Source organism: Oryctolagus cuniculus, chromosome 3, assembly GCF_051225735.1.
Source record: "Oryctolagus cuniculus isolate XC-2025 breed Fujian yellow rabbit chromosome 3, ASM5122573v1, whole genome shotgun sequence".
In the NCBI taxonomy this organism is placed as follows: domain Eukaryota; kingdom Metazoa; phylum Chordata; class Mammalia; order Lagomorpha; family Leporidae; genus Oryctolagus; species Oryctolagus cuniculus.
The window spans coordinates 108,557,471-108,582,240 of NC_142869.1; the positions used below are offsets into that span (position 1 = coordinate 108,557,471).

Here is a 24,770-nt window from a genome sequence, read left to right on the forward strand (position 1 = left end):
GGAAATTATTTTTTCAAAACTATAGTTTTGAAAGTGGTAGTGGTATCACTTTAGTATAGACTCACAGACAGAAGATCTTAGAATATGAAAATATAAGTAGAATTTTGATGTAAGGAAAGACAAGGGAGGTCCAGTCTCCAACAAAGATAAAAAGTAGAGTAAGTCAAAAGGCCCAGTTATTAAGAAAGAGCATTTTGCTCAAACTAAAATCTGTAACTTTGCTGCACTGAAAACAGAATTATAATTTTGCAGATAATGTCATTAACCCAGCCTGGTGTTTTAGTTGTTTTGTTAACCATATAATTATGTGTGAATGAAATATTGACATGTAAGAAAATCTGTGTTGAGCATAAAAATAAAAACAAGACTGGGACATCTTAATTACATTTAAAATAAGGCTGCTTTAATGGAGGCTGAAAAATACTGAAAAGCAGTACTGATTAAGAGATTTTCAAAGAGTGACCACATTATAGTTAAAAGAGTATATTGAGGGGCAGACATGGGAATGTATTGGGTTAAGTCACCACTTGGGATGCTGGCAATCCATATAGGAGAGCCTGGGATCCCTGGGTTACAGTCCCACCTCTGCTTCTGATCCAGCTTCCTGCTAATGTGCCTAGGAGGCAGATGATGCTGAAGTACTTGAGTTCCTGGCTCCTAGCTTCCTCCTGACCCAGCCTCAGTTGTAGCAGGAATCTGGAAAGTGAACCAGCAGGTGGAAGAGCTATCTCTCTCTGTTGCTCTGCCTTCCAAATACATAAAAATGAACAAACATTAAAAAAAAATCCAAACAGTACACTTAATCTTCTTAATATGAAAGTACCTTAAGAAGTCCATGGAAAATGGAATTGGAAGATTAGGTTTATTTTGATCCAAAAAGTTTTGAAATACATGAATACAAGGGATCTTCCAAAGAATTCATAGAAAATGTGTATTATGGAAAACTGTATGGACTGCACCAAAAATAAACTTACCTTTCAATTCCATTTTCTATAAGCCTTTGGTAGTACTTTCATATGATCTTGCATTTTACAAGTTATTTAAAGTATACTTAGCATTTCATAGTTAAGTCTCTACTTTCCATTATATAGGCATAGCACATACTAACCCACAATAAACAGTCAAAAACAAGACTCATATACTATTGTGAAACAAGAACATTAACACTGCATAGGTTTTCAAATATTCTATACAAGGGGCCAGCATTGTGGTACAGCAAGTTAAGCAGCCACCTGGGACACTGGTACCCCATGTGATCACTAATTTCAGCCTTGGCTGCTACATTTCCAATCTCCTTGCTAAAGTGTCTGGAAAAGCAGCAAAAGATGACCCAAATGCTTGGGCCCTGGCCATCCATGTGGGAGACCCAGAAGTAATTCCTGGCTCCTGGTTTTGACCTGGCCCAGTCCTGACCATTATGGACATTTGGAGAGTGTATCAGCAGACAGAAGATCTGCCTGTCCCTTTCTCTCTATACCTCTGGCTATTCAAGTAAATACACCTTAAAAACAAACAAAACCAGATCTTACAAAAGGCCACCTCACCTCTCTTATGATGGCTTAGTGAAAACAGTAATACTTTCCAAATTTATACACAGATTCAATGTAACCTTTATAAAAATCTCAGCTGTATTTTTTGCAGAAACTGACAAGGTTATCCTCAAATTCATATGGAAAGAAAAGGGATCCAGAATAGCCAAAACAATCTTGCAAAAGAAAAAGCTGGCAGATTTCTTGAATGTCAAACTTACTACATGAAGTTACAGTAATCAAGGCTGTATGAGTGCAGCCGGCACTGTGGCGTAGCAGGTAAAGCCACAGCCTGCAGTGCCAGCATCCCATATGGGTGCTGCTTTGAGTCTCTGGTTGCTCTTCTAATCTAGCTCCCTGCTAACGCTCCTGGGAAAGCAGCAGAGGATGGCTTAAGCACTTGGGGCAGTGGGAGACCTGAAGCAGCTTCCACTCCTGACTTTGAACCACCCCAGCAGAGGGAGGATCTCTGTTGTTTCCTCCGCCTTCCTTCCCCTCACAGGCCCCCTTCCCTGTAACTCTGCCTTTCAAGGACGCATAATTCTATTTCTATAATGGACGCATAATTCAGAGTCGAGAAGTAAACCCTTATATTTATGGTCAACTGATTTTCAATAAAAGTGTCGACACAATGCAGTGGGACAAAGATTAGTCTTTTTAACAAATTGTGCTGGAGCAACTGTATATTTGTATGTAACAAAATAAAATGAACCTTTTCCTTTACACTACATACAAAAACTAACTCAAAATAAATGAAAGACATAATATAAAGAATGCATAGAATGGTTGATTCCATTTCACAACCACCAGGATGGCTATAAAAAGATAATTTTAAATGCTGGGGGATGTAGAGAAATTAACACCAAACTATTATTATTGTTTGTAGGATGGTAAAATAGCATGCCTATTTTGGAAAACAGTTTGGCCCTTCCTCAAAGTGTTTTCAAAAAGATTACTGGAATCTAGAGTTACTATATAACTTAACAATCTTATTCTTGGGTATATGAATATATCCAAGAGAAATGGAAATACATGTCCAAAATAAATAAAATACATCTTAAAAAGGGGGGGGAACTTCTCAGGTTTCTAGTAAGAGAAACCATATTAAAAAAAACTTATACATGAATGTATATAGCAGCATTATTCATTACAGCCAACAAGTGGAAATTAACCCAAATTTCCATCACCTGATAAATGAAAGATGTACAGCTGTAGCACAGATGAAATAGTATTCATCATTAGAAATGAATAAAGTGCTAATGTGCTACATATAACATGCATGGGCCTCGAAAACATGCTACATAAAAGGCCATATATTGCAGGATTCTATTTATATGAAATGTCCAAAAGATGAAACTATATGGAGACAGAAAATGAGTTAGTGGTTGCCCATCGCTAGGAAGGGGAAAAGGATAGGTTGTCAATAGCTAATGGGTACAGGGCTTCTTTTTGGGTGGATGAAAATATTCTATCTTTAGAACATGGTGATGGTTGGACAACTTTGTATGCACATCCATTTATATATCCTAAATATGTGAATTTTATGGTATTCAAATTTAAATAGATATAATAAATGCACACCAGCAAAGGAAATCTCAAGGAAGTCAAAGTCTAATCAAGCATTACAAATCAAGCATCACTTTCATTGAAAATCAGCTGACCGTATACAAGTGTGCATCTTAATCATGTATAACTTTACCACACATTTGCCAATTTAAAACTTGAATTAGTACTCATTTCTTAAACAGTGGTTAACTTTTCACATTTCAATTATGCAAGTATTTCAGAAAATCATTTATTTGTGTGCTTGGCTAAGAAAAATAATTTGAACAGATTTATAAGTCTACCTAGAGTGAACCAAACAATTACTAGACATTAAAAACATCAATTATTGAGCCACAACAATACAAAACACCATTTAAAGGTTGCCCCACATCCTCACAATTTCGTTTCCCTTCCCTCTTGGATTTTTTTTTTAAAGTTTTGTTATTTATTTATCTGAAAGGCAGAGTGACAGAGAGCTACAGATTTTTCCATCTGCTGGCCTACTCCCCAAATGTCCTCAACAGTCAGGGCTGAGCCAAACTGAAGCCAGGAGCCAGGAATTCCACCCAGATCTCCCACCTGAACAGCAGGAACCCAAGTACTTGTGCCATCCATATTCTATTGTATTCCAGGAACATTAGCAGGAAACTAGATCAGAAGCAGAGTTGGGACTCAACACAGCACTCAAGACTCAACACAGCAACACAGGATGCAGGACTTCCAAGCCAAGGCTTAATCTGCTGTACCAAAATGCCAGAACCTCTTTTTGGCTATTTTTATTCAAGCCTGGAATTATATCAGTTTTCAGTACCTTCAGATTCTTGACCAGAAAAGAACCATTCTATCATCCAAGGAACCCTCATTTTAAAAATGTTTAAATGTGCAATTTGTCAGGAGAAGAAATTACTGTATTGCGAATCCCAAAGTCATTTTATTTGTTGATGGATACAAATGTCTACTTAATATAAAAAATATTAAATGTGTTTTCATGTTTTCCCATTTAACCCTTCCAAATTTGGTATTTTACATTGATGTCACATCTCAATTCAGATGCTAATATTTCAACAAAGTGAAACACAGTCTTACCACAACAAAGTTGTATTTAATGGGAAATTATTTTATTTTGAATTTTTAAATTTAAACTAAAATTTATTATAACAGTACAATAGCCATATTTCAAATAGTTTAATAACCACTTAATGGCTTATCAGACTAGACAGCCAGTTTTAAACCCACAGTTGCCAATCTGAAGAGAATGAAACATGAAAATATACCATGAGAAAAATTTTTATAGGTTATTACAAAACAGTTCGAACTGATTATTGTCTTTGGCCAATTCCATATTAGGCAGACAAGTTTAAAGTAAACCATCAGTATTTTATGTCTCATCCACTACAATGTATGTCCCTTAGGGAAAGCACTATTCCTGTCTTATTTGTTAAAAAAAAAAAAAAAAAGCCTCCTTATCTGTCACATTACTATGCACTCAATGTCTGTGAAATAATATGGTCCCACTATCATGTGAATATATAGCATACAACCATTAACTTTGTATTCTACAATTTTAATGCTGAACAAGTAACTGAACTGTTAGTTCTCTCTCATTCCTTTTTCTGTATCAGATGAAATAATTAAAAAAAAAACACTTTATTTATTTGAAAGGCAGAATTAGAGGGAGAGATCAATCTTCTATCTGCTGGTTCACAAACCAAATGGCCACAAGGCTGGGGCAGGGCCAAGCTGAAGCCAGGAACTGCATGCAAGTCATATTACGCTGCTTTCCCAGGCACATTAGTAGAGAGCTGGTTCAGAAGGGAAGCAGCCAGGTCTTGAACTGCTGGCGCTCATATGGGATGCTGGTGTCAAAGGCAGAAGCTTAACCTGCTGCACTGCAACACCAGCCCTCAGATCAAAATAATTTAGAGGAAAACTTCACATGATATTTATTTCTTTAAACAGGGTCACAAAAAGAGTACTTAATATTGCCAGCTTTACAACTAAAACCTTAACTTATTTAGGTGTAAAAGATTAGATAAATGCCCCAAGGGCGCTTCAATTAAATTCATTTCTTTTAATTCTGCTTTTACAGTTGTTGAAGCCCCTCCTATTGTAGGTGGTAAAGAGATTTCCATCATTTATTCTTAGTGCCTAGAATGTGTATACAATGTTTATATTTGAATAATGATCTGAATTCTCACTTTAAAAATTAACCGATTTTAGACGCTAAAAACAGTACTCCTGAAATGGTCTTAAATATTTAGTCATAAACATGAGTTCAATCTTACTCTTTAAAAAAAAAAAAAAAGTATTTACTTATCTGAAAGGCAGAGAAAGAGAGCCAAATAGATCCCATCTGCTGTTTCACTCCCCAAATCCCCAAATACTTGGGGCCAGCTTGAAGGCAGGGGCTGGGAACTCTATCTGGTCCCCCAAGTGGTTGGGAGGGAGCCAGGTACTTGAGTCATCACCTGCTGCCTCCCAGGGGTTCCCAGCAATGGATGCTGAAATGGGAGCAGAGCTGGAACTTGAACCCAGGCACTCCAATCTGGGAAGCAGCAGCTTACACACCATGCTATTAGCCTTCCCCCACTTTTACTTTATACTGATATTTGAGGGTCCTGGCCAATGCAAACACTCGATACAAAAGGGTACTTCAAAAAGTTTGTGGTAAATGAATTCAAAGACAAGCATTTTCTATGAACTTTCTGAAGACCTCTCTTATAATTGTTAATGTAAAAACCTACTCTATTTGTTTAAAAATGGTGATGCTTTGAATGTACGCCCTAGAATCTGTGTGTAGGAAATTGAATCCCAATGGCACACTGCTGGGATGTAAAAGTCTGATGGGAGGTGTCTGGGTCACAAGGACTGTATTCATCTACGGATTTACATCATAAAAAGGGCCCTGGAGTTCACTCTCCTGTGTTCTTGTCCTTTTACCTTGGGCTATGTGGTAAGTCAGCAAGAAGGCCCTAGTCAGATGTTGGAGCCTTGATTTTTAGGTTTGCTAGCCTCCAGAAGTGTAAATCAATAAATTTCTGTTCAATATAAATTACTCATCACAGGTATTCTCTTTTAGCACCACAAAACAGACTAAGAAGTATTTCGTAGTTCTGGGACAAATGGACTAAGCAGCACATAAATAAACAATTTAAAGATTTTTATAATACATTATACTCTTTTGGCCAACACACCTATAACTACGCAGATAAGAGCATCATGTTTCAAAATACCATTTGAAGCTTTTTTGGAAAATTTTCTAGAGGTGCTCCACAGATTAATTTGAGAAAATTAAATCCAGAATGTTAGATAATCTTTGTAATGCTTATTCATAAATGCACCCTAGATGTATCATCTTTATTTAACAGAACACATTTCAAGGACTTAATTATTCCCTAAAAAACAATAACTAAAAACTTACCTCATATATGTACATTAAAGAACACTGAATAGATGGAATACAATAGAATGTGAATAGCACTCAAGGTAAGATCAGAGACAGAAATTCAGAGATGGAAAACTAGAGTTATCTGCGGGTATACTTAAAGCTACAACTTGAACCTAGTCATAAAGCTTGATAAGCACAATCACATGAATGCAGAGAAAGGCTCTCCAGGAAAACTAGATGCACAATGCAAAATTGCTAAGACTGGCCGGTGCCGCGGCTCACTAGGCTAATCCTCCGCCTAGCGGCGCCGGCACACCGGGTTCTAGTCCCGGTTGGGGCGCCAGATTCTGTCCTGGTTGCCCCTCTTCCAGGCCAGCTCTCTGCTGTGGCCAGGGAGTGCAGTGGAGGATGGCCCAGGTGCTTGGGCCCTGCACCCCATGGGAGACCAGGAAAAGCACCTGGCTCCTGGCTCCTGCCATCGGATCAGCGCGGTGCGCCGGCCGCGGCGGCCATTGGAGGGTGAACCAACGGCAAAGGAAGACCTTTTTCTCTGTCTCTCTCTCACTGTCCACTCTGCCTGTCAAAAAAAAAAAAAAAAAAAAGAAAAGAAAGAAAGAAAAAAAATTGCTAAGACTGACTGTTGAAAGAGGAATCTGAAGACCTTTCTGTATTTAGTTCAATAACTTGAGCCAATGAAAATCTAATTTTCACTATTTACTTCCTGTATTTTCTTAGACATCACTGGCACCAGTAGCCACACGGTGCTGTACTACTAAAACCTACTGAAGCAGGAAAGTGAGAACTACAGTATAGGATTAGGCAAAACAATTTTATTTAAATCCCAGGTATGGGGTGGCATTGGGGTGCAACAGGTTAAGACACTGCCAGCAATGTCAGGATCCCATACGTGCACTGTTCGAGTCTCAGCTGCTCCACTTCCAATCCAGCTCCCTGCTAATGAGTCTGAGAAAGCAGCAGAGGATGATCAAAATCCTGTGCCCACATGGGAGACCTGAATGGAGTTCCAGGCTGCTAACTTCAGCTTGGCCCAACACTGGCTATTGGGGCCATCTGGGGAGTAAACCAGTGGATTGAAGACTGATCTCTCTGTCACTCTCTCCCTTTGTGTAATTCTGCCTTTCAAATAAATATCTTTTTTTTTTTTTTTAATAGGTAAGAGACACAGATTTTCCATCTGTTGATTGACTTCCCTGATGGCCAGGGCTGGGCCAGGCCAAAGCCAGAACAAAGAGCTTCTTCTGGGTTTCCCACATGGGTGCAGGGGTCCAAGGACTCTTGCTGCTTTCACAGGTGCATCAGCGGAGAGCTGGATCAGAAGTGGAGCAGCTGGGACTCAAACTGATGCCCACAGTGGCACTACAGGAGGCAGTTTAACCTGTTACGCCATAATGCCGGGCCCCAATAAATAACTCTTAAACAACAACCCAAAAAGACCCAGGTACACAATGTCTGTTTAAAATCTGCACAAGTCTCTTAGTAACTGAGTCCGTTTTCCCAGTAAGAATACTTCACCCCAGACAAACACACCTAAGAGAATGTTACATAGTGGGATCTTTTTTAGATTTCACAAGATACTTCAGAAGGTAAAGAATAAAACATATGCCAACTTGACTCCTATAGAACATGACCAGAGTATAACAAAAGCAAAATTAAAACCAGTGGTATTCACCAGTGGTATTCAAATTTAGCAAGCATCAGTACCACTTGGGAAAACTTAAAGCAAAGAACCTCAGGACTCACACAAATATCCTGCTCTGAGGCACAGCTCCATCTAAAGCACTGTAAAATGTACCTTTAAAGACTTATCTTGATAATTTTGATGTCAATCACAAGCACACCACAAAGGCTTTACACATACTGCTATCAGTGAGAAATTTCAGGCCTGTGAAGATGGTCCCAGTAAGATATTCGAGGTAGGTACAGTTAGCTTTGTACACAGTCTAAATCTGGGTGTGATTCTTGTTTTTGTTCACAGTTGCTGTGTGACCTCAGACAAGCTATATTTAACCTTTGTAATTCCCATGTTTTTATGTGGAAAAAAAAAAAAAAGAGAGAGGACATCAACCTCAAATAAATATTTAAAAAAACACCTATCAAATAAACCTAACTATCAGGGGTGAGCATTTGGCAGAGTGGTTGACTAAGTTACCACTTAGGATGCCTGTATCCCCTGCCAGAGCACCTGGTTTAGTTCTGGCTCCTACACTTGATTCAGCTTCCTGCTAACTGGAGGCAGCAGATGGCAGCTCAAGGGAGACCTGGATGAGTTCTTAGTTCCTGGCTTCAGCCTGGCCTGAACTTTGTTGTTGTGGGCATTTGGAGAGTGAACCAATGAATGGAAGACTCTCTCTGCCTTTCAAAAAAAATTTTAAAATCCTAAGTTTTACAAATGTATTTTTTAATTCTTTTTCTAAGTTTTACAAATGTATTTTTAAAAATCCCTATGATTAAAAATAAATCCAATTCTTCCCATGAATCATTAAATAAACCAAAGCTAATGAATAAGAATGAAATCATTAAATAAACCAAAGCTAATGAAATAAGACAAAATTAAGCACCAAAAGGTCTATCAAACCTCTTTTTAATGTCAGAGATGCCACAACAAAGTTAATTTTAGGAATACCAGAGCATCCCTAAAGTTCTCAATTTAAAAAAGAGATTACAGGGGCTGGCGCTGTGGCGCAGCAAGTTAACACCCTGGCCTGAAGAGCCAGCATCCCATATGGGAGCCAGTTATAGTCCCGGCTGCTCCTCTTCCGATCCAGCTCTCTGCTATATGGCCTGGGAAAGCAACAGAAGATGGCCCAAGTCCTTGGGCCCCTGCACCCACGTGAAAGACCCAGAAGAAGCTCCTGGCTCCGGATCGGTGCAGCTCCGGCTGTTGCGGCCAACTGGGGAGTGAACCATCGGACGGAAGACTCTCTCTGTGTAACTCTAACTTTCAAATAAATAAATCTTTAAAAAAAAAAAATCACAAATGTAATCTCTGTTAATACGAAGGCACCTGAGGGGAATTATAGATTAACAGGTGATTTCTTACTAGAAGTGATGAAATTTACTGAGCCATCAAAATCTAGTGGAGACAGCAAAGCTTTGGTAATCCTCTGCCTAGAGCATTCTCCTTCACAGACTTAATTCTTTATGTTAACATTGGGTTTTCTAAACCTCAGCACTAACAACACTTCATACAAGACAACTTCCTGTGTTTCAGGGCCCGTCCTGTGCACTGCAGGAAGCTTAGCAGCATGTTTCTGTCTATCAGATGCCAGAAGCACCCTCTCACCCAGTTGTGATGATCATGATGATCAAAACTGTTGGCAGACATTGCCAAATGTTCCTTTGTGGGTAAAAATCAACAAAAGTTGAGAACCACAGGCTCAAAGTCTATACTCTCCCTTCCAGTGCCATCTTAAAAAAATTCCTATCCCCTAAGTAGTGACAACTAATCCCAGCTAGCATATATGCAATTTTGCATATTCTCACATTGCTGTGTACTGGATGAAAGAACTGTGAAAGGAGAAGAAAATAAACTTTTCTGTGATGAAACAGATACATACATACATACATGCTTGCAAGCAAGAAATATTTCTGACAGGATACACAAAAATGGTTAATAAGGCAGGGTGGGAACTCAAGACTCTTGGATGGGAGGTTTACCATAACCCCTTCTGTACCATTTTTATTTACCATATGCCCATGTATGTTTTGTAACAAAAGATAATATTTTAAACCCCATTATGTGGGAGAAAATATACTCATATAGATAGGATTCACTCCACAGACCTGTGAGCAACAATGGATCTATTCCATTGATAAATATGTGCTATCTTCTCCACGTGAGGCACTCTTCTAGTCACTGGTGTGACACTGAGTAAAGCCAAAAAAGAAAACAAAACAAAGAACAAATGACCCCCCCCCCCCAACAATGGGGTGGATTGTTGAGTACTTCTCTAGATAGAGATAATAGGATGGCTTTCCTCCAAGTCATTCACTTCTATACAAGAGAAGAAAGTAACACAAGAAGAGTCACTTTCCAGAGGCCAGCACTGTTTGTAGCAGATTAAGCTGCCATCTGCAGCACTGGCATTCCATATGGGTGCCATTTGGAGTACCGGCTGCTCCATGTCCTGCTCATGTGCCTGGGAAAACAGTGGAAGATGGCCCAAGCAGTTGGGCCCTTGCATCCATGTGGGAGACCCAGATGAAGCTCCTGGCTTCGGCTTGGCCACTGTGGCCATTTGAGGAATATCTCTCTGTGTAATTCTGACTTCCAAATAAAATCTTTAAAAAAAAAAAAAAAAAGCTATCAGGCTGGTGTTAAAGCATAGTAGGCTAAGCCTTGGCCTGAGGTGCTACCACCCAACATGGTGCTGGTTCATGTCCTGGCTGCTTCACTTCCCATCCAGCTCTCTGCTACGGCCTGGGACAGCAATGGATGACGGCCCAAGTGCTTGAGCCCCTGTACCTGCATGGGAGACTCAGGAGAAGCTCCTGGCTCCAGGCTTCAGGTAGGCCCACCTCTGGCCTTTGTGGCCATTTGGGGAACCAAAAGATGAAGACCTACCATCCGTGAACCAGCAGAAGGAAGACCTTTCTGTCTCTTTCTCTGTACCTCTCTCTCTCAAATCAACAAATTAAAAAAAAAAAATTTTAAAAGTTATCTTCCAATTTTCAAATGACGCCCTAAGAGTCAATTCAAGTGAAAAATACAGAATGTGGGCAAAAAGTGGTAATCAGGGACCAGCGTCACAGTACAGCGGGTTAAGCCATTCCATACGAGCACCAGTTCAAGTACTAGCTGCGCTACTTCCGATTCAGCTCCCTGCTAATGTGCCTAGGAAAGCAGCAGAAGAGAGCTAGATGGCTAGAGTACTTGGTGCTCTGCCATCCAGCAGGAGACCCAGATGGAGTTTTAAGCTCCTGGCTTCATCAGGGCTATTTGGGGAGTAAGCCGGCATAGAGAAGATCTCTGTAACTCCCTCTTTCTCTGTAACTTTGAAAAAGAAACTCAAATTTTGGCACAAGCAAATACAAGTTTACTTGTGTGAAGCAGCTGACAAATCTAACTTAGATGTATAGAATCAATCTCAGGACACAGATGGCATATTCTTAGAAGTCATTATCAGTTCTCAGTATCTTAAAAAGGGGTCTTAAAAAGAATCACAATACAATTAAATTTTGCACACCACAACATTAAGTTCTAAGTGCTGGAGTTCAAGAAAAAAAGAGGCAACAGAACTAATTAAAGAGAAGGCTGAAATTGGAGAGGTGCTACAATAGAGTAGGACCAACAAAAATATTTAGAAAATGTTGTGCTCTTTACTACCTGATATTAAGAAAATGCATTAGACTTTGAATTGGTATAAGAAATGAATGCATCATAAACTTGATAAGCCACATTAATGAACAGATTTTTTTTTACTTTTATTTAATGAATATAAGTTTCCAAAGTACCGCTTATGCATTACAATGGCTTTTTCCCCTCCATAACTTCCCTCCCACCCACAACCCTCCCCTCTCTTGTTCCCTCTCCCCTTCCATTCACATCAAGATAATAAACAGATTTTCTAATATAAGTTGAGTCAAGATCGACACAAGAGAAGATGTGGTCATTTAGGATATTCCTTGGGGGCACTGTTGGCCCCAGAGTTCTTATACACCACTAGATTTATTTTGAGCTTGATCCAGCAAGGCAATTCTTTTAATTACTAAGCCCAATTACATAAACTTCACTGCACCAAGTGAACAGAATAAATATATCTAAGATACATAGCAAAATCATTTACTGCTGATAGGGACTCAATTCTACAAGAGAATGACAAAAGAATTCAACAACAACAAGGCAGTTTCTGGGTTATCAACACATGCTGATACCAATTTTTTTTTTGTAAAATACAGCAACACTATTCAAGTTTGCTATTCCATAAAATTTATTTGCCAAATGGTATTCAGCTTACTTTGTGGTGAAGCCTCATGCTTTTCATAGTTACTATGACATTCCATTATAACTTTCAAAAAAGCTATTTCCTAATGTGGGAGAATATGAATTTAAAAGTGACTCATATTCAATTTGAGACTACCCCCTTCAACCTAAAAAAAAACAGGGGAGGGAGGAGATAAAAGAATAAGACCATACAATTGATATAAGTACACCAACACAAATATTCAAACCATTTTTGATATAATAGTAATGAAGGTAAGAAAGACAACACTTAGACACCAAAGGTACAATGTTGCTTCTCAAAACAAATTAACATGAGATCTCAATTATCATGTTAACTATGATCAACAAAAATTAATTCTCTGGCTTCTTACTTTATGATGACATTTAGGCAAAATAGAAAGCTAGAAATAGAAGGCTAGAAAGCAAATGACCTGGGCTTCACCAGTTAATTTAAAGCTCTAAATTCTGGCTTTCAACAATATGTTTGTTTTAATGTACACTGCAAGAAGAAATAAACCCAGTTCAGCAAACAAAACATCTACAGACATAAAGAGACACCTGTAATTTCTACCAACATTATTCAGGGCTACTTAAGGAAAGTAAAATTCTGAGATATTAAGGAAAAATTTATATTATTATTCACTAGTCCACTATTGCCTTTGGAGACAATTTAAATACAAATTTAACTCCCTTAATCTGAATATTATTATGAATGGCTTCCTTTCTCATCCACAACACCATCAATGGCCTAACTGCTTGCAAAAGAAATAACCAGGAAACCAGAAGCAGATCAAGAATCACACTTAGTCAATAGAGCAAGAGTAGAAGCACAGGGGACTGCAAGAGACCAAAACGTATACAAAAATATGTAACGTTCAAGACAAACCTATATGCCAATCTGATAAACCAAATGGGATTTTTGATCAGCAAACAGTAAACTAGGAATCAACCTAAATAAACCCTATAGTGTTTCTCTTCCATTTAAATAACAATATTTTATTAGGGACCTTTTCTAAGACTTGTTTCAACAAACAGGGTCCTAATGACCTCCATAACTTAAAAGTCTTCCATGGTCCATTTTCCTACACACATTTTCCAGGATAACATTCTAGAAAAAAGTGTTACAAAAAGGAGTAAAAAAGAATAAAGGCAGGATTAAACATTTCTAAACATGCAATCTTTTTTTTTTTTTTTTTGGTAAATCGATTTAACAGAGTATGCATCTTACTCCGTGAAGAACAGACATCAAAGCCACTGTCTTTTCTAAGATAAAGCGCCATTATTCTAGTTGCCAAGACTTAGAGGTAGTGTATGGTATCAGTACTCTGGTATTCAAGTGTAAGCTATATGTCAAACACAGACAAACATACTCCTGACACAATGTACTTGAAGTAAATGTTAACCTTTGAATCATTAAAAATTTAAGGAGACAACTAATACTAATGTGAGAAACAGAAATGTTTAACATCTTAGGAAATTACTGTTGGGAACAGAAATATTTCTGAACAGCTAGCTCTCTTAAAGTGTCATTTCCAAAGAATGTAACAATCCCATTTATAATATTTGAAACAATATTGAGCCCAACGCAATTACGATGTATCACAGAACATCTAGGCTTACCCAAATTATACAGTATTTTACTAGAGAAATTATTCAAATACTCACTATAAAAAGTAAAGACAGCCAGTATAATAGTTCTTTGGGCAGAGAAATGTTTCTTATTTATCTTTTACCTTGAAAGGCCAAGCAAAGCCTAACACAGTCCCTTATAGTTTATCATAAACTTCAAAAACACACGAACAAAAAAGTGCGTGTGAAGCAAAACGTTATCACGCGATTCACCTTTACCGTTAACTTAGAACATTAAATCCAACAGTAAAATCAATGACCGACTTTTTCCTGCGCAATCGATTTACTTTACAATTTAGCGGTAGTACAAACAGACCAAAAAACAGTACTTACATTTCTACTGAACTTGGTGAAGGAATGGTGCATATAAAACCTGTGCATATAAACAATCGCGGTGTTTATTGTAAGCTGAGAGCTGGAATGTAACATTTAGGAAATATCTGAGAATCACAAGATCTCATTTCCAAAACAACCGTGATGGAAAATTCCCGGTCTGCGGTTCTTTCCCAATGCCTCCCATTTACTCGAAACCAAACCCAAACCCGAAGCTAGAAAAAATGCTTGCAGGGTGGAGGGGAGAAGGGAGAGAACAAGCTCGACGCCAAATAAACAGGAACAATCCTAACTGTTGAGCACTCCACTCTCAGAGGGCTAGAAACAGAGCCCTGGATGTATTTACCAATGGCTACGACTGATTCGACTCAAACAGTGGAAGCGCGGGCGCACACACCCATACAAAACCACGCCAAGACCATAAAGACCTCCAGTGCGCTCCCAGGGTACGCGAGGACCGCCATGAAGCCGGCGCGCAGCGCGGGGAGACGCAGCGAACGCCCAAGCCTTCCAGGAACTGTAACCTCCCGACCTCACAACCCCTTCTCCGACGGGGAGAAGTCGAAGCAGTCGCTCGTCTTCTGCAAATATCTTTTAAAATCCCCCTCCGGCCTGGGCGGCACTCCCATTCCCCGCCGCCGCCGCCGCCGCCGCCGCCACGCGCTGCCCCAGAGATTACACAACGCAGCCTCCCGGCCCGCATTCCCAGAACTTGACTCTCGTCCTCCCCCTCTTCTGGCCCCTCGCGGCCGCCCGAGCCCAAGCCCTTCTTCCCTTACGGCGCGACCGAAACCCATCGAAGGCCGAGGCCGCGGCGCCATGTTCACGGGACACCAGGCCCGGCAAGCGGGTGAGGGAAACAGGGCGTGAGCGGCGGAGGGCCAAGAACTGGAAAGGATACACATTGAGACGCTGTCCCATGTCCTGGATGAGGTTGGCCGCCTGCTGCCGGTACGAGAGCTCTTTATCCGCCTCCACTCCGCAGCGGCGGCTCGGCGTGTTCTCCAGCTGTTCCCGAGTAAAGAACCAGCGAGAAGAAGCTCCACGGCCCGACGCCATGACACTTCCTCCTCCGCCCGCTCCCTCGCCCGCCCCCCTCCCTTCCCGGCTCGCGGACTCCCCGCCAAGGCCGGGCGACCCCGCCCCACTTCGCTCGCCGTAGGCCGCGCGCCGCCCCTTTTCCACCCTCGCTGCCGCCCGTGCGCGTGCGCGGGTACCGCCCTACCCGCTCGCCCTAGTCTTTTGCTTTCTTTTTGGGGCCGCCGACTTTGCTGTCGCGCACGGGACCACAATGCTCCGCGCCGCTTGTCATTGGCCGGCGCCGCAGGTGGGGGTCGGAAGGATAAGGTCGGCGCGGTGCATGCCGGGTTTCGGGTTGGGGTGAAGGGGCGGAGAGCAGGGAAGAGGCTGGGCCGGGGCCGGGTGGGCAGAGAGGCGGGTGCGCGGCTGCGCCCTGCAGTCTGGGCGTGGACTCTGAAGTCCCGGTGACTAGTCGGACGACGCCTTGAGACGAGAGACCTCTGCTTGTCGCGGCGTGACGCCGCACCCTCCATCTTCTTTTTATGCCTTGGTCCGTAGGCGGCGTGCAACAGCCGTCTCGACTGCCACAGCCGACGTGCGGCTGTGGGACGGGGCTAGCGCCTAGGAAGCAACGCTCATGGTTTGTCCGCGCCAAGGTGTCCCCCCCCAATTCCCCACCCCCGCTACATCTTCTGTCACTCCCACGTCACGCGGGCTGTGGGTTTGGTTTTTAGTTAACAAAAGCTATGCAGTTAGTCACTGGAGGAGCTGAATCTATAAGCTGGGCCCTGAGTTTAGACTGAGCTTGTATCTTTAAACTGAATGTGGTTTCTGGGAGTAGAGGCTGGGGAGAAGCAGATAGCGCAAGAGGAGCCCAGCACAAATGTTATCTTTGGTGCTGGCTGGAGTAACAGGCTGCAGTAACCTGTTGAGTAAGCCCGTTTATTGACCCTATAAGAGTGCCACAGCTGGATCAGAGGGGTGGTAGCTAGGATTTTAACCAGGCACTCCAGATGCCAGCATCCCAAGCTGCGCCTTAACCCCTGCACCCACATACCTGTGCTAAGTGACATCACTTCCAGGTGGTGTTGGGGCTTTTGGACTCAGCATACTGCTTTGTCTTAGTGCTGTCTGCCCCAGTTGCACTAGAATATTAATCAGTAAGCAGCTATTCCAAACAGGTGACCTAAATTACTTCATTTCTTAGCCCACATTTTTTGCCTCATACCTTATGTTGCTTACACGTTCCTGGGTACATTGATTTAAAGCGACATTTTAAAAGTCTATCTTCAACACCCATTCATGATATTTAAAAACCTGGCATCTAGGAATAGAGGAGAAATCCTTCAACTTAATAAAAAGCATGTATATGAACCATACAGCTAACATAATACTTAATGGAGAGAAATTAGGTTCTTTAATTTTTTTTATGTGTAAGATTTATTTATTTGAAAGGCAGAATTACAGACAGGCAGAGGCAGAGAGAGAGAGCTTCCATTTGCTGGTTCACTCCCCAAGATGGCTGCAATGGCTGGAGCTGTACCAGTTTGAAGGCAGGAGCCAGGAGCTTCTTCCGGATCTCCCTCTTAATGGAACTAAGAGAGTGGAAGCTTAATTCAGTTATGGTGTTTGTAGGTGGCCTTTAGGAGATGAATTGATTGGGTTTACGGTGGAGCGCCCACGATTACATCTCAGCTTTATGAAAGATCACATAGGTATAGACACACTCCTTCTTGCCATATGATGCTGTGTGCCCCCCGGGACTCTGCCAGCAAGATCACCATCACCAGAGGCTGAACCAGTAAGGCCCTCCTGATCTTGGACTGAACCTTCAAAACCCATAGCCAAAATAAACTTTCTTTTTTTTTTTTTTTTTTAAAGATTTATTTACTTATTTGAAAGACAGAGTTACAGAGAGGTAGAGGCTGAGAGAAAGGTCTTCTACTTGCTGGTTCACCCCCCAGATGGCCACAACAGCCAGAGCTGAGCTGATTCAGAGCCAGGAGCCTGGAGCTTCTTCTGGGTTACCCACATGGGTAGAGGGGCCCAAGCACTTAGGCCATCTTCTACTGCTTTCCCAGGCCGTAGCAGAGAGCTGGATGGGAAATGGAGCAGGCGAGACTTGAACTGGCACCCTGGTGCCTGTATGGGGTGCTGGCACTGCAGGTGGCAGCTTTACCTGCTACACCACAGCGGCAGTCCCAACTTCCGTTCTTTATAAAGGTAGTTGCCTTAGGTATTTTGTTACAAATAGTGGCGGAAAGCTAACATACAAGGCAAGACTATCTTCTCTTCACACTCCTTTCAACATTGTACTCACTGGGTATCCTAGCTAATACAATAAGCAAAGGAAATACAAAGTATGCAGATTATGCTGAAGCAAGAGGGCAGCTTCGTAAAACGCTCCAGCAAATCTCTCAGAGATACCAATTGGTATGGCTATTCACATACCAAGCTGGCTTCACAAAAGCTAAAGAAGCCAGGTTAGAGGACATAGAACCTGGTTTTAGTGTAATAATAAGAAATGACACATTAAAAAAGGTAGTAGGACAAAGTTACTCACATCACCTCTCCCTCAGCTTAAAAAAAGCATAGCATAGGGGCCAGTGTTGTGGCACAGCATGTTAACGCCCTGGCCTGAAGCGCCGATGACCCATATGGGCTCCGGTTCTAGTCCCGGCTGCTCCACTTGCGATCCAGCTCTCTGCTGTGGCCTGGGATAGCAGTAGAAGATGGCCCAAGTCCTTTGGCTCCTGTACCCACGTGGGAGACCCAGAAGAAGCTCCTGGCTCCTGGTTCCTGGCTTCGGATTGGCGCAGCTCCGGCCATTGCGGCCATCTGGGGAATGAACCAGTGGATGGAAGACCTTTCTTTCTGTCTCTACCTCTCTCTGTAACTCTGTCTTTCAAATAAATAAAATAAATCTTAAAAAAAAAAAAAAAAGCACAGCATAGTGAGAGATACCTTACTTTTTGTTTGGGGGAGACAGTTAAGTCTGGACCTTAAATTTGAAATCCACTATTAAGCCTGCTGTAGTAAAATCCAGTGCTGTGTGGAGCACCATGTGCCCTGCTCACAGGCCAGTACCTGGACTCTCCTTAGCCAGGTATCCAAGGACCTGTCTCCACTCCTCTTCCCCAACCTTGGGCAGACAATGGAACAAGACTCCTGTCATTGGGGAATAGGGTGGGAAAATGTTGAAGTCCTGCTTAGCATGAGATAGAGTCCAAAGGCTATTACTCAACAGGTAAAATAACTAGACCCTCCTGAGGTATCCTTAGGTGAAGACTGACACCCTGGTAAGACAGATTGGTATGAGTCTGGTACTCACTGGTGAGGCTGTACAAGGCCCTCAGCAGTGGACCCAGTGTGATCCAATTTAATGTCTGCCTGGGTGACCAAGGGAGTGTCTTCAATACTTCTCCTCCAGCCTTGGGTGGAGAGCAAGGAGCAGTGTGCTAGCTGCTGGGGAATTAAGTACTCAGCTGGTAAAACCTAAAACTGGGAAGGTCTTAATGGTCACAGTCTCCAGACCAGTGCCTGTGGTTGGGAACTCTGGACCTACCCTTGTGCCAAGTGGTGACCCATGGCCATGGTTGATCAAACTTAAATCCTGGCCATTGTCACCTGTAGCTGATTGTATCAGTGTGCTGAGCTGGCTGGGTTTAGCAGGCTGTGGGCTCCTGGTGTGATCTAGCATTGCCGTATTGGTAGGCAGGGACTTCCTGTCCCATTCATCCTCCAACCCCAGGCAGCACAACATGAATAGAGTAATTGTACACTTGAGGGAAGAACAGAGAGGTGGGATTGTCCTTTCACAATGAGGTCCAGGGACAGCAGATTCCAGTGGTACCTGAACATAGGCTACTAACTGGACAAAGCCTCTAAGCCTATCTCAGCCCCTCATAGAGGGTCACAAGAATAGACTACAGTATTTTAAGCGTGTCCTCAGTTCATTCTGAACAACACACCAATGGTGAATTGGGGACAAACCTTCGATAGGAGATGCTCTCTAGCACTGAAACATCAACAGTGGACTTGCAGTAAACCTCATTTTTAGGGTGCCACCTAGTGTTGAAACAAGTGTTCTCAGCCTCAAAAATGTGCAGGCTACTTAGAATTTTTGGAAGCACAGGCACAAAGCCAGATTATGAAGATTAAAAAAAAACTAATCCTTCATTGTGCAGGTAACATGTCAGTAAGCATCAGGAACTTTTAGGGAACTAACAAAATGAGCTGCCAGAAACCACATAATGACTGATATTTGTAGACTCTCCAATGCAAAATTCAAATGAGCTATTTTAAGGAAGCTCAAGGATCCTTAGAAAAACACAAAGTAATTCAATACTCTAACACAGAAACTTAACAGCAATTCTGAAGAACATTTTCTTTTTTTTTCTTAGTAAATTTTCAAAGGGTAAACAAGTCCTTGAGCTGAAAAGTACACTAAGTGATATTAAAAGCGTGATAGAAGACATCAGTAGCAGAATTGATCAAGTAGAACAAGTAGCTCAAATATAGGCCTTTTTTTTTTTTTTTTGACAGGCAGAGTTAGTGAGAGAGAGAGATAGAGATAAAGGTCTTCCTTTTTCCGTTGGTTCACTCCCCAAGTGGCCACTACGGCCAGCGTGTTGCAGCCGGCGCGCTGTGCCAATCTGAAGCCAGGAGCCAGGTGCTTCTCCTGGTCTTCCTGCAGGGCCCAAAGACCTGGGCCATCCTCCACTGCACTCCTGGGCCACAGCAGAGAGCTGGACTGGAAGAGGGGCAACCGGGACAGAATCTGGGGTGAAAGCGCCGCAAGCAGAGGATTTGCCTAGTGAGCCATGGTGCCGGCCAAATACAGGCTTTTGACAATGCAAACTTCAAGGAGAAAAGAATTTGGAGGGATGAAGGGCTTAAAGGAACTTTGGTACAGCATAAAAATATCTGACTTATTGGGGTTTAAGAGGAATGTGAGTAAGCCAAAAGGGAAGAAAGCATATTCAAAAAGATGATAACAAAAATGTCCAAACCTAGAGAAAAGGGCAACTATCCAAGTACAGGGAGGTCAAAGTTCACCCATCAAACTTAACTCATATAAATATACCCCAAGACAAATAAGCGAACTATCCAGTTTTAAAGATAAAGAGGATTCTTAAAGGCCCCGGAGAAAAATAGCACATAGGTGTCCAAACTCACCAGACTGCAGGCTTCTTGGCAGAAATTGTACAGGCCAGGAAGGAGGGGGATGAGACTTTCACAGTACTGATGAAAGCAAAAAGAACTGCTACTCAACAATACTGTTGCCAGTAAAGCTATCTTTCAGGTGTAAAGGAAAAATATTTGCATACAAGAAAATCTGAGAGAAGTTATCATCACCATCCCTGTGTAGAAGAAATGTTAAATGGAGTCTTTCAAATCAAAAGAAGCAGATACTCATACAAAAGAAGAAGATACCAGAAGGTGGAAAACTAATAGTGTAAACATGTTGTATAAGTCTTTAATATCTTCAGTATGAAGATTAAAAATCCAAAACAAAGATAATAGTAAATCACATTGTAAAGAGATAGCATAAAAAGTTGTAAAATAGGACATCAAAAATGCAAAATGTGTGGAGGAATGGAATGTAAGAATACAGTTAGTGTCTTCTCTTTTTTCTGTATAAGAAATGCTAAGTTACTGGTTTCAAAATAACTTGTTATAATTACAAGATGCTTTTGGTAAATCTCATGGTAACCACTAAGCAAAACTCTGTAATAGACAGACCAAAAATAATAAGCAAAAATGGGACCCATGTGATGCAGCAGGTTCAATTTTTACTTAAGATACTGGTCTCCCATATCAGAGTTCTGATTTAAGTCCTGGCTGCTCCACTTTTGATCCCATTTCCTGCTAATGTGCCTGGGAGAGGAGCAGAGGATGGCCCAAGTACTTAGACCCCTGTCACCCATGTGGGAGACCAGGATGGAGTTCCTGGCTTCAGCCTGGCCAGGACCTGGCTATTGGGAACATTTGGGTTGTGAACCACCAGATAAAAGACCTCTTTTTCCTTGTGCTCCCATACCCTATCTCCTTTTTTTCTGCCTTTAAAGTAAATAGATAAGTAGGGGCTGATGCTGTGACATAGCGGGTAAAGCCACTGCCTGCAGTGCCAGCATCTCATATGAGCACCGGTTCGGTCCCGGCTGCTCCATTTCTTATCCAGCTCTCTGCATAGCCTGGGAAAGCAGTAGAAGATGGCCCAAGTCCTTGGGCCCCTGCACCTGCATGGGAGACCCGGAGGAGGCTCTTGGTTCCTGGCTTCAAATCGGCGCAGCTCTTGCTATTGCAGCCAACTGGGGAGTGAACCAGTGGATGGAAGACCTCTCTTTCTCTTTGTCTCTCTTTCTCTCTGTATGTAACTCTGACTTTCAAATAAATAAATAAATCTTTAAAAAGTAAATGGATAATTAAATCTTTAAAATATAAAAAACAGTGCTAGAGCTGGACATCCATTTAAAGAAATTACCCAGATACAGTCCTTACACTTTTCACAGAATTTAACTCAAAGTGAACTTCTAGGAGATAACATAAGAGAAATCTGTAGGTGACCCTGCATTTGGCAATGAAGTTTTAGCTACAACACCAAAATCACAGTCCATGAAAGAAAAATTAGATTAAGCTGGACTTTATTAAAATTAAAAATCTTCAGAGTCAGCTGAAGATTACACTACATTGTGGTGTAGCAGATAAAGTTGCCACCTGTTATTCTCTCATCCCATATGCGTACCAGTTTGAGTCCTGGCTGCTCTGCTTCCTATCCAGCTCCCTGCCAGTGATCTGGGAGCACCAAAAGAAGATGGCCCAATTGCTAGGGTCCCTGCCACCCACGTGGGAGACCAGGAAGAAGCTTCTGGATCCTGCCTTTGGTTGTGGCCACCTAGCGAGGGAACCAGCAGATGGAAGATCTCTTTCTGTCTCTCCCTCTCTCTCTCTGTAACTCTTTCAAATATTTTTTTTTTTATTTTTTGACAGGCAGAGTGGACAGTGAGAGAGAGAGACAGAGAGAAAGGTCTTCCTTTGCCGTTGGTTCACCCTCCAATGGCCGCCGCGGCCGGCGCGCTGCGGCCAGCGCACCGTGCTGATCCGATGGCAGGAGCCAGGTACTTCTCCTGGTCTCCCATGGGGTGCAGGGCCCAAGCACTTGGGCCATCCTCCACTGCACTCCCAGGCCCAGCAGAGAGCTGGCCTGGAAGAGGGGCAACTGGGACAGAATCCGGCGCCCCGACTGGGACTAGAACCTGGTGTGCCGGCGCCGCAAGGTGGAGGATTAGCCTAGTGAGCCGCGGCACCAGCCCATTTTATAATATCTTATAGATCTCCAACAGCGTTTTTGAGTTTTCTAATTTCTTCTTTTTGTCTGACTGTAAAATTTCCAGAAATCTGTCTTCTAGTTCTGATATTCCTTCTTCTGTCTCACATACTCTGTTGTTAAAACTTTCCACTAAGGGCTGGCACTGTGGCACAGTGGGTTAACGCCCTGGCCTGAAGCGTTGGCATCCCATATGGGCACCGGTTCAAGATCTGGCTGCTCCAATTCTGAACCAGCTCTCTGCTATGGCCAGGGAAAGCAGTAGAAGATGGCTCAATTCCTTGGGCCCCTGCACCTGCATGGGAGACCTGGAAGAAGCTCCTGGCTCCCGGCTTTGGATCAGTGCAGCTCCGGCCATTGCAGCCATCTTGGGGAATGAACCAGCGGAGGGAAGAACTCTCTCTCTCTCCCTCTCTCTCTCTCTCTCTCTGCCTCTCTCTGTATAGCTCTGACTTCCAAATAAATAAATAAATCTTTTTAAAAAAAGACTTTTCACTGTGTTTTGTATTTGATTTATATAGTTCTTCATTTGTAGTATTTCATTCTGATTTCTCTTTAATATTTCAATTTCATGGGAAAAATTTTCATTTAGTTCATGAATTTTCTTTTGGTTGCTTCTAAGTAATCTGATGATTAATTTTCCGAATTCCATTTCTGGCATATGCTCAATCTCTTCATCTTTACCTTCTACTATTGAAGTGTTGTAGAGTTCCTTTGGGGGTGCTCATAATGTCTTCCTTATTTTTACTTATGTTTTTTCCTTTTTTCAGCATTTCAGTAGTTTTTTTTGGGAGGGGGAGCTGGTTGCTTTTATCTTTGTTTTGTATCTTTGTGGCTTAGTGAGATGTCTGTGCTTTCTCAGTGAGTACCAAGAGGTGTGTGCTAGGTGAGGCCTGGTTGCTCTGTTCAGCATTCCATGGTGGAGCAAATAACCTAATGTAAGGCCCCTAAGGGGCTTTGTAGCTCTCTGGTTATCTGGATGGAGGAGGGTGTTCACCTGTGTTGGTGTGACACCTCCCTCCCCCAGCTGCAGGACACCCTGGTGTTAGTGCCTGGTGTTTTCAGCACTGGTTCACACTGCTTAATTAACTGTACTTTTGAGCTGCGGCATCTCCTGTGAGCACGGTTCCCTCTGTTATTAGCTTCTGTGGGTCTGTGGGACGCAGGTGTGTGTGAGGAGCCCCAGCCTCCTGGAAGCCAGCTCACTTCTAAATATTGGTGGACGGGCTTGAGCTTCCAATAGGTGAGGCTTTCCCTTGCCCTACAGCTTGCATGAGGGAAATGAATTCTTCTGAATTGTTGTGTCCTTTGCTGTTTGGGTGTAGGGGTGAAGTGACCCCCACTATTGTCGGGACACGCATGGGAGGCAGGCACAGCACCCACTTGCCTGCATCCAAAATTAGGAAAAACAAACCAACAAAGGAGTGGAATGGCTTCTCCCAGTGGCTGCTGGTCCCTGCAGGGCGGGGTGAGGAGTGGGGAGATATGCCATGTCCCTATTCATTTTTCCCCCCCATGTGGAACTTCAAAGCCACTTCATCAAGCACTCCCACATGCTGCTATCTGCCGCTCTGTGGACCTGCAGATTCCCTCTGACCTGGTCTGCCGGGGCCAGCATTCTCTTCTCCGGGTTCAAGCCTCTGCTTTTTTTATTTTTTTGACACAGACCTGGATTGTCCCTGTTGTTCTTGCTGGGTTTCCCACTGTGAATTCCCCATGGCTTTATCTCAAATGTGTAGTTCCTACCCTTTTTAGATACTAATCTTGCCCTGCGTGATTTGGACTGTCCTATCACTATTCCGCCACCTTGGAACGCCCATTGCAGTATTATTTATATTTGTAAAATATTAGAAATTATCTGAATGTCCAGATATAAGGATTGCTTGAATAAACCATGGTGTGCACACATTACACACACATCATGAGTTATTGTTGATTTTTTTCCTGCATTTCTTTCCTCTTCCTCACATTCAGTCCATCATTTCAGCTTCCCTAGTCTTGCCTGCATCAACATCATTTCTTGCCTATTCT

General features: G+C 42.4%; 2 protein-coding genes and 1 long non-coding RNA gene across 7 annotated transcripts in view; 1 reads left to right on the forward strand and 2 right to left on the reverse strand.

The window, feature by feature from the left end:
• CCNT2 (cyclin T2) overlaps window positions 1-15,463 on the reverse strand; it is a 39,917-nt gene extending 24,454 nt beyond the window's left edge. For 3 of the 4 annotated variants that reach the window (XR_007920689.3, XM_002712420.6, XM_008258510.5), the window contains exons 1-2: window positions 15,291-15,463; window positions 14,390-14,471 (exon numbers count right to left, since the gene is read on the reverse strand). Coding sequence is in view for 2 of the 4 variants with exons in the window: in XM_002712420.6 (XP_002712466.1) it covers window positions 14,390-14,471; window positions 15,291-15,448 (240 nt within the window). In the remaining 2 variants the exon portion in view is untranslated. Of the gene's footprint in view, window positions 1-583; window positions 747-14,389; window positions 14,472-15,290 lie in introns of all 4 variants that reach the window. The other variant, XM_089329286.1, reaches the window with a different exon arrangement.
• Window positions 15,464-15,504: 41 nt separating this feature from the next.
• LOC127491784 (uncharacterized) overlaps window positions 15,505-24,770 on the forward strand; it is a 47,721-nt gene continuing 38,455 nt past the window's right edge. Inside the window, exon 1 of one of the 2 annotated variants that reach the window (XR_011387310.2) lies at window positions 15,505-15,716. This is a non-coding gene — a long non-coding RNA (uncharacterized LOC127491784). The remainder of the gene's footprint in view (window positions 15,717-24,770) is intronic. The other variant, XR_011387311.2, reaches the window with a different exon arrangement.
• Window positions 16,825-24,770, reverse strand: part of ACMSD (aminocarboxymuconate semialdehyde decarboxylase) — a 73,856-nt gene continuing 65,910 nt past the window's right edge. The window contains exon 10 of the mRNA XM_089329293.1: window positions 16,825-17,004. Within this exon, the coding sequence (XP_089185419.1) occupies window positions 16,996-17,004 (9 nt within the window). The 3' untranslated portion in view covers window positions 16,825-16,995. The remainder of the gene's footprint in view (window positions 17,005-24,770) is intronic.